Genomic DNA, 10788 nt, shown 5'->3' on the forward strand with positions numbered 1-10788 from the left:
GAAAAATACAAGAAAAACTAAACAAATTACCTTCCTTCCTTCACTCAGCTTCTGTCTAACTATTTGTCCTAAAGTTGTGCTCTTGAATCTTCTGAAGACAAGTCTCCGGAAAATGTCAAATTTGCATTTGAATGAGTACTGACGACACCAGAACTACTAGGAGTAGTAGCTTGCCGTTTAGGCTGTCTTCTTTGAGCCGCACTAGTTGATCTCAATAGTATCTATGTAAAAAGTATTGCAATGGCAAGCCCTGCTAAAGCCCCAATAGATTGTGTATCCTGCAAATAATTACAAAGTAAAAACCATCATACTATAGCAATTGCAGATTATCCAGAATATTTTTTTTTTATAAATAAATAATTTTATTGAAGGAGCATCAAGATGATGCAACAAAAACAAGACTACAAAAGTAATTACCAACTCCTTACCAACCCAACAAAACTTTGTAATGCTATAGCTTGTAGATACTACATTGTCTCTGTTGGAAAATTTGAATTTAAATTTACTCAAATGGTTGTGTCTCTTGAGACGAAAGGGTGTGTCCTTTTGAAGGATCACAACCTTTCTGAAGAGTCACTTAGAAGTCTTTATATTCCATGTCTCTCACTTCATTTTGTATGGTGAATTGTCATTTTCTTCTTCACTTTGTATTATTCTTCATATTTCCTGAGTCTAATTTTCCTATTAGAGAGTACATGCATAGCGAAGTTCGCTAGGCTTACAATAGTAGTGCTGCTAGTGTAAGACATTGATCGTTGTATCCTGGGAGATAGACGTCCATTGAATCTTAAGCACCGATGGGAGGACGAATCTGTCTTAAGGAAAGAGTGTCACACACTCGACTCGATCAGGTTTTATCTGTTTATGTGCTGTAAGTTTTATCACGTTATTATGTCGATTTATTTCAATTTTTTTTGGTTTTGCCCAAAAATCGTTTGCATAATTTTAAATTATATTTTCTAGATAGTTTAGTACTATTTTATCCAACAATCTTAAGACAGATTCTATCGTGTTTATGGTTTTAGGAAAATATAATTATTTATTATTGTAGAACTGGAAACTTGCAGCATGAATAGATCTTACCATGATAAATATTTGTTTATGTGATGTTAGTCATCATTCGAATATATGATATTAAAAAAAAAATGATTTGTTCAAATCACTTATGTTTTGTGCATTGTTTATTTGGAAAACAAATGGTGTTTTTGTGTAGATAATTGTTTGAAATTTACTTCCATGCACCTATGAATTTTGAAAACGGTTTCAAATTTAAAAAAAAAAAAAAAAAACGTTGAGGGTGTGCCTGCAGTTCCCATCACTGCTTTAATCAGGGAAAAGTGGAGAACACAATTGCAAAGTGCACGTTGAATTGCTTATTGATTCATGGAAAGAATAAGGACCCATACCTCTTTTTCAAAATCATGATTGGTGATAATTTTTTCAAATGTTCTGGTATAGTTATATTTCTACAATTCCTTGTAAGTTATTTTAAAATACTATTTCTCTAACACTTTGGTGTCGGTTCAAGAAGTTTTGGGTTTGGTCCCAACACCTTTACACCCCCATTCCCAAAATGTATGGTAACTGCATACTTCTTAATCTAAAAAAAAAAAAATACCATGTTTCCAAGGGTCTGTTTAGGATGGGTGGTCTTTTGGGGTTTGGAAGTGTTGAGAATTGATGCTGCAATTTTATTTGTAAAATGTTTGAAGGTTATGTTTTGAGATTCGGTTTCCTTTAGAAATCTTCCCCTATGAGGAAGAAGATCCATATGATAGGAAGTGCCACATGACACTCCAAACAGCAGCAGTATACAATGGTCTCTCCAGATTGTAGTTTAATGGGTTATTTGTGACTGTGTCACTTGTCTGGAAATGAATCATGTTGTTTGTGTTAATTTATGCATTATCACAAATGTGGGGGAGAGAGGTCAATGGGAAAATTATGTAGTATGATTATGCAGTATGATTGACTTGTTAATCTTGTCCATGTCTACATATGTTGTAGAGTTGACAATCAAATTATGATGCCATTAATATCAATTTGGTATGTGGTGTATTATAAATGGATGTCAATTATTTATCAAAGTATTGATAAAAAATGTGAACTTATGTGTTTTGACATAAGAGGAATTCTAATTATTCTTTGGAATAATGACTGTGAAATTGGTGTGGTGACCGATAACTCCGTAATGAAATATTATATGAGTTAAAATATTTTATGGGTAAAATATACTATGGTAATTGTCGACGTAGTCACCAACACTGGATAAGACAAATAAGATGTAAATGCATTTATACAGTGATATTTATATTCCATGTTGAGATTGGATTTAAAGGGTTGCAGTAAACAAAAAGAAATTGATTATGGCTAAAGAAATGTTACTTGACAAAGTGTTGTGGCCACAACGGTATTAGTCATTTCTTCTTTGTACTGCAAAATCAAGTTATGAAGTCTAATTGTATTTTAGACAAATTAGTATTGTGATTATATTCACAAAGCAATTTACATCTTGTTATTTAGTTCAAGCATGTCAATTAATGATATACTCTGATTTATCTCAGAATTGTGGAGGTGTATTAATATTTTGTATAATTATACACGAGCAAGAGAAATTAAGTTTCCTTGGAATGCTTAAAATGTGGGGGTGCTTGGAAGGTTTTACCAAAGTAACGGTTCCAATAATAAGTTTACAAAGAATCTCAATTCTTTGTATGGGACAAAGTTGGAGTTGAAACAATAATAATTTCATTAACTCCTAAGGAACAACTCTATATTTATTATTTAAATGGGAGTGACATAGAGTAATGATAAGTCTCGATGTAATCAAAGACCTAACACCGTATGACATTTGCTTTTAGTTGTGAATATTCTCTAAGGATAATATAATGGATTCACTAACTACTCAATGATATCTGACGAAGAAGGTCAAACGGAAAAAATAGCAGCCGCTAAACAAAAAGTTTGACCAAAAAGCAAAGGAGGGAAAGTTCATCGAGAGGAATGTGATTAAAGCCTATTACATCAAAGTCATCATAATGGTAACCCTACTTAGATGACTCGAGATCCCAAGAACTAAGTTCAAAGGGACAACTAAGTTATGTGTGGCTTGCCAGAAATCACTAAAGGAGTCTAACTCCTATCCATTCCTATGATGAGAGTGATATCTGCAACATGTGTTGTATGCAGGGAACTTAGGGTAAGCTATGCTTTTAATGATTACTTATATCTTGGAAATCCTAGAGGGGTATCTTTCAAGAGGAGTATTTAAGAGACTCGAAATAAGGATCACCTATATGAGTGTGAAGGGGCCGCTTCTATGAGAATTGATAAGGCTAAATTCTCTAAAGCACTCAAGAAACACCAGGACTTGCCCAAGGCCAAAACGGGCACAACCGTGAGAACTAAGCTGTGTTTGAAGATATTTTGTGTGAATTTTATTGTCTTGGCTTACACAAACGGCTAAACAGTTCAAGGCATCACGTCCACTGATTAGCTAGTAAGTCCGATAGGCCTTCACTAGGGAAGGTTCAAAGCCGAAAGCTACCTATCCCGATGCAGGATATTTCCATAATGTACTCTCTCTTTGTCTGCATGTTGTTGCATGTCCTTTCCGTAAATTTCATTCATGTGGGGGATTGTTGGAAAATTTGAATTTAAATTTACTCAAATGGTTGTGTCTCTTGAGACGAAAGGGTGTGTCCTTTTGAAGGATCACAACCTTTCTGAAGAGTCACTTAGAAGTCTTTATATTCCATGTCTCTCACTTCATTTTGTATGGTGAATTGTCATTTTCTTCTTCACTTTGTATTATTCTTCATATTTCCTGAGTCTAATTTTCCTATTAGAGAGTACATGCATAGCGAAGTTCGCTAGGCTTACAATAGTAGTGCTGCTAGTGTAAGACATTGATCGTTGTATCCTGGGAGATAGACGTCCATTGAATCTTAAGCACCGATGGGAGGACGAATTTGTCTTAAGGAAAGAGTGTCACACACTCGACTTGATCAGGTTTTATCTGTTTATGTGCTGTAAGTTTTATCACGTTATTATGTCGATTTATTTCAGTTTTTTTGGTTTTGCCCAAAAATCGTTTGCATAATTTTAAATTATATTTTCTAGATAGTTTAGTACTATTTTATCCAACAGTCTCATTAAAGAAATAAAATAATAGAACTTCGGTGTTATTTTCCTCACTTATGCTGGAGACATGCTATTTTTATTTTTATTATATGTATATTTGCAAGACACCACATGCTGGAGACATGTTCAAAACATATGTATTTATATTTGTATTATATGTATATTTTTAATATATATTTTATGTCAAATATTAATTTTATCAAATTTATCAACTTTAGATATGCTATTTTAATTAAAAAAAAATTAAAATTTTTTATTTTTTATTTTCAAAAATAGTACTCAACGTGTTCTTAGCGTGTCCTCATCGTGTTCCAACATGTCCGCAACGTGTCCAACTCTTTCCAGCGTGTCGAACACCTACACACAACCTCCGGAGAGGTGTCCGTGCTTCATAGGTGCATAGTTTCTAGTATAAACACAGTAGTTCAGTTTTATGTTCAATGGAGAAATTTCTGACTCTCTTCAGTTAAACATATTTGCTGGACACACCAAAGGAAAAAAAAATAAACCCACAAAATTGAAGGACAAAGTAACTATCAAATGCTCTTCTTTTGCTTCTTTAAAGTCAATGTCCATGTTCTCTCAATAGCAAAAAATCTTCTAAAATGGTAAAGAAACAATACTCAAGAAAACCAACAACAATGACTTCAATAATGCAAAAACGACAAGAAATAAATTTTAAAAAATGACAGGTGTCCGTTAAACTAGACTATGCGACAAGAACAATAGTAAATTCTGACAAAAAAATACAAGTTGTCATGTAAGAGATATAGTCTGTGAATTTTCTTTCTTTCTTATTTTTGACAAGTATGATGGCCTATGATTTTATCAAACTTATAATCCCAGGCATATCAGACTGGCAAACGAGGATTCAGTAGCTGACCCTAAAGTGATCAAAGCCAGACTGTTCAAAATCTGTACACATACATATTACAATTGAATTCAAACTAACCCTTCCAAACTAACCCTTCCTTCATTTATTCATGGTTAACTCTTATTCTAATCTCTATCTACAAAACCATAAAATAACAACAACAAAGCATAAACAGAGCAGAGGCAGCCCCAAACTTGAACCCAACAACATCCACACAGTAGCAGCACAACAAAAACCCATTGCAAAATAGAGCAGCAACCAGACAAAACCAGCTTTACAGCCATACCAGCCATACCAGCATAGCTGCAGCCAAACAAATGCAGACCAGCTCAGAGCTTCCTATATCAGATGCATTCCACCAAAAGGCAAGATTCAGTTACATTCCACCAGCACACCCCATAGTAACCCATTACACAAACTGCCATGCTGACCATTAAATACACTAACCATTCAGATCTTCAATGAATGCAGGTTTAACTGGGCTCAACTCACAATCTGACCAGCATAGCTGCAGCCAAGCAAGATGCAGACCAGCACCCTTCCATTTGACAGTAGCCCAACAAAACACCACATTTAAAGTAGGCCAACCATTTGACAGCAGCTCCAGAGAATGTACTCCAGGCCCCCTCAAAAAACATTCTACTTGACACAGTAAGCAGCAGTTAGATACCAAAGCTACACCATAAACTTCACTACCAAAGATACACCAAAAATGCCTCCCACTACATTCTGGACAGCAACCCTTCCAGGGCAGATCAACAAAGCCAGGGCAGAGATAAACCAGAGGAAAAAAACATAGAATGGCAGAGAAGAAAAACATGAGTCCAGGGACTGCACTTCTGCACTGAGTGGGTACACCCATAGCAAAACTCCACCCATTTCAGTTTGGGTTAGCTGCCTTAAACACACATTGATTTCTGAGTTTATTGACATTTACGAAGATAGATCCCCCTTCATTATTTTGAGTTTCCTTTGCATTTGTGCACCAATTGAACATTCACATTGCTCAAATTATGGCATGAACTAAAGCATGATATACATCAAGATTCTACATCAACATCTGTATCAAAATCACTTTGTAGGTCATATTCTTCGTCTGTGTCGTCACCCTCCCTCATTAATCCATCTTCATCATCACAGATGAAGGCATCATCTGTAACACCCTTGGCTTCTACCCCTCTGACAGATTGCAAAACTTCCATGGGAATAATTTCAGATTCAATATCATCTCGACGCAAAGCCACATCATCATCAATAACCATAGTAGGTACGACCTCGGTGGTTTCTTCTTGTTGGAACACATCATCAGGTTGTACGACATCCATCTCCGGCACATCCCAAATTCCTCGATGTTGAAACTTTTCAACGACTCTCCAACTGGTACCTAATTTGGTGTCATTAACATAGAATACTTGTTCAACTTGACTTGGTAATACAAATGAGTCATCTTTGTACCATCTACTTGTTACATCAACTGTTGTGAAATGTGGCTCTACACGCATAGTTCTACTACTACCGCTGTTAAACCATTCACATTAGAACAATACAATCCGACGTGTGAACAAATAGTTCAGTTCCCACACTCTGCACAAGTGTCCATAGAAGTGTATCAATTGCCTTTCATGCTCCCCTTCCACGACTAATCCACTATTCTGACTTTTCCGACGGTTGTCACGGTCGATAGTATGATAACGGACACCATTACAAATACATCCTGAATATGTGTTGACTAAGCCACTAGGACCATTGGTTAATGACCACATATCATCAGTTGCTTCGGGGGAATGTTGGCTCCGCAATTCATTCATCTACATGAAGAACATGTGTCATGTTACTAGCATGCGTAACATTTACGTAATGTACGATCTATGGTAGGATATGAGAATAGTAGCTTACATGATCTTTGAACCATTTAGGAAATTCTTTCCGATGTTTGTTTTCGATGTCGAACGCACCGGCTCTTTGGTGTAACAAGTTCTTGTGCTCCCTAGTTACAAGAAATGCGATTCAAAAACTATTTACTAAGATAAAGACTAATCAATTTACAACAAAAACATTATAAATACGTTTGAAGGATTCATACTCTACGTGTTTATCCACTTCTGTGCTATTGTGTAGGACAAACCAATGAGCCAACTCGCGTTCAGCTACGGACACATCGGACGCCCTTGTCATTAGACCAAAGGGACGTACAGTTTGAGTGAATACCGCCAACCCTAGGCCACGGTCACCCATGTCATAATTCCTTTCTGGGCGGTTAAACAATGTTTCAACTCCATCCAAATACATTGAACAAAATGTTGTACATTCTTTGGAAATGTAAGCCTCGGCAATAGAACCTTCAGGATGAGCTTTGTTGACCACAAACCCTTTTAGACGGCCAAGCAACCTAATTTTGCAAGCCGATGTCAATGTTATACTGCAATATTTATATCAGCAGTAAAGCATTAACTTAAATTTGACAGTAATATGAGGGCTGAGTTAATACCTCTTAATTAGGTACATCCATCGATATTGCACTGGGCCTCCAAGCATAGCCCATCGAGGCAAGTGAATTGCCAAGTGGACCATCACATCGAAAAAAGCCGGCGGGAAAAGAATCTCAAGCTTACAAAGTATGAGTACGATTTGTTCATCCAATTTATGCAAATCTGAACGCCTCAATGTCTTTGAACACAATTGTTTGAAGAAATTTCCCAACTCAAAAAGTGTCGTTCCAATTTCCTTATTAAGGTAGCCACGCATCCCAATTGGAAGAAGTCGTTGTATAAGGACATGACTGTCATGACTTTTGAGGCCAGATAATTTTCCAGCTTGAGCGTTTACGCAATTGGAGATATTTACTGCATAGCCATCAAGGTACTTCATTGATTTCAAGAAATCACAAAAGCCTTCTCTCTCTTTCACCGACAATGTGTACAATGCGGGAGGCTTCTCAAAGGACCCATTAGAACGCCTCTTCAAATGTAACTCTTTACGTATTTTCATGTCCTCCAAATCTAAGCGTGCTTTGTCCGTGTCCTTGTTCTTTCCATCTACGCTCAAAAGTGTCCCAACGACATTGTCACATATGTTCTTCTCAATATGCATGACATCAAGGTTGTGTCGAAGCTTCAACGTCTTCCAATAGGGCAAGTCAAACATAATGCTTCTCTTGCTCCAATTCAAATTTTGATGTTCATTCCTTTGTCGTTTTCGATTTTGTGGGTGCTTTCCATACGGCTTGTAAGTCCCAGAATCAATTTGCTCTAGTATTTGGTCCCCTGATAACTCCAAAGGTTTGGACCTATGCTCCATTTGACCATTGAAGAGCTTACTTGTTCGCCAAGTGTGGTTTTCAGGCAAGTGGCGACGAGCACCCATATACCCTATTTTACTTCGTAATCCCTGAGACGATGCATTATTGTTACAATTAGGGCAAGCCAAGTAACCCTTTGTACTCCACCCTGACATGTTACCGTACGCAGGGAAGTCATTTATGGTCCACATTACCGCCGCATGCATTCTAAAAATTTGCCCGTTCGATGCATCATATGTTTGCACACCATGCTCCCACAAATTCTTCAATTCTTCTATTAATGGTTGCAAGTAAACATCAATGTCTCTTCCAGGTGCCGATCGTCCGGGAATAAGCAATGACATCATGCAATATGGCTCTTTCATGCACTTCCACGGTGGGAGATTGTATGGCATTAAGATTACGGGCTACATGCTATATGATGTGCTCATATTCCCAAATGGATTGAAACCATCTGTTGCCAGCCCTAGCCTTACATTTCGAGAGTCATCAGAAAACGTCGGATGTTGCTTATCAAAGTCCTTCCATGCTTCACCATCGGCCGGGTGCCTTAATATGTCATCATCCACACGCTTCTCATTGTGCCATCTCATATCTGCGGCTGTTTTTTTGGACATATACAGTCTTTTCAACCTCAGTGTCAAAGGAAAGTACCGCAATACCTTGTGTGGAATCTTTTTTACCACCATCATCGTTCAACTTGTATCTACACGCATCACATGTAGGGCATTTCTCCAAATTAGCACTCTCCTTCCAAAATAGTGCACAATCATTCTTACACGAATGAATTATTTCATATCCCAAACCCAAGTCACGTAAGAACTTCTTAGCATCATAGAGTGTCCATGGAACTGTTGGATCACATTCTGGTAGAATGTCCTTGAATACCTGCATAACCATATCGAATGACTTGTTGCTCCATTTGTTGTACACCTTCACATGAAGCATCTTAATGACGAATGATAACACAGAAAACTTTTCACATGTCGGGTGAACTTTGCGTTGTGCATCTTCGAATAACCTAGTGAACTTATGCAAATCCTCCCTCTCCAAACCATTAGGTTCCTCGTCGGTATGATCATCCATAAGACCACTCACATAAATTTCTTCCAACATAATAGGCAATTCATCCATGGGCGGATCATCGATATCTGTCATACATTCGCCACTACCTCCATATTGGTCATTTGATACACTAGGACGAGACATGGGAACATGTTCCCCGTGATGCACCCAAGTTAGATACGAAGATGCCATGCCTCTTCGGATCAAGTGCATCCACACAACTTGTCTGCTATATTTTGTGCCATTAATGCAATCGACACACGGACACCTAATTTCATCCTCTACGCCTAAATTTGCCGTAGCAAAATCAAGGAATGACTTCACCCCTTGTTGATACTCTTTACTTGTCAACCGATTATTTATCGTCATCCAACTCTTGTCCATTTTGTCACCTACAACTCACACAAAGATTAACCGAGGAAGCCATGAGAACATGCATTTCAAGTTGAGATAGATTAGGTTGTTTTTCATTCACTGTTTGGCTTGTCACATAAATCCCTTTTAGGGTGGAACTTTATGACACGATTAGTTCTAAAACAAGTTAATTTAAGAAATGACCCGTAATTTTGGACCACTAGATAACATAACTAGTAGAGCACTAGTACTAGTGAAACTATATGGTCAATGATAGAATGATATATCAAAATAATGAAAACCATGTCATGCTCTTCACAATGTGTGTGCATGACATGTTATTTGTTAAAAAAAAAAAGTAAAGACAGAAACACATTTCCAACAGTTGGCTCTACATGGCAACTGTGCATGTCCGCAAATGCATATTCACACATGAACATTTCAGAATAGAAGCATATTAGATGTTATCAATGAGAGATGTATCTACAAAGTCATGTGAAAATCCAGAATAGAAGCATTGACAATACTCATGAACATTTCATACGGCTTAAAGCACATTTTGCAGAAAAGAGAATAAATAAGCCAGACGATGTGGAGGCAAGTTTGCTGCAAGGTAGAATTTCTTTGATATGACATACTCTTGAAAAAACTTGCTGATATGAGAATGTAATTTTGTCTCATGGCAAGTTAGTTAAGCACTCAAATTAACTGAAATTCACAGCATTGCCATTTTCGAAAGCTCTTCATGTGGCCTATTCTAGAGAATTAACATATTGAGCCTCTTTAACAATTAGATATGACGAATGCGTTACTCTGTGAAGACTTAGAGGAAGAAGTATTTACAGATGTTCCACCGGGCTTTGAGGATTTCTCAGTGGATGGGAGTGTGCAAGCTTAAAAAGGCATTATATGAGTTACAAAGTGTGCTAGAGCATGATTTCAGAGGTTTACTTGGGCTATGCTTAGATGTGTTTATCTCACTAAGAACATATGTTTTCGACCTTCTTAAGGACAAAGTGTGCTTGGATATAAAGCTATTGATACCATGTTGGAG

General features: G+C 37.1%; 1 protein-coding gene and 1 non-coding gene across 2 annotated transcripts; one reads left to right on the top strand and one right to left on the bottom strand.

Moving 5' to 3' along the window:
• The first annotated feature begins 1748 nt into the window (after nucleotides 1-1748).
• Nucleotides 1749-1814, top strand: LOC145794371 (small nucleolar RNA U49). Its single transcript, XR_014334294.1, has one exon. It is a non-coding gene; the product is annotated as a small nucleolar RNA U49 (small nucleolar RNA).
• A 6908-nt stretch (nucleotides 1815-8722) lies between these two features.
• LOC145793640 (uncharacterized) lies at nucleotides 8723-9764 on the bottom strand. Its single transcript, XM_082876504.1, has 2 exons — nucleotides 8978-9764; nucleotides 8723-8916 (listed from the first exon to the last, which is right to left on the bottom strand). The coding sequence occupies exons 1-2, from the start codon at nucleotides 9762-9764 to the stop codon at nucleotides 8723-8725; spliced, it is 981 nt and encodes a 326-aa protein (XP_082732630.1).
• Nucleotides 9765-10788: the final 1024 nt, after the last annotated feature.

Source organism: Camellia sinensis, chromosome 6 (assembly GCF_055761805.1).
Source record: "Camellia sinensis isolate YWXY chromosome 6, ASM5576180v1, whole genome shotgun sequence".
Classification (NCBI taxonomy): Eukaryota; Viridiplantae; Streptophyta; class Magnoliopsida; order Ericales; family Theaceae; genus Camellia; species Camellia sinensis.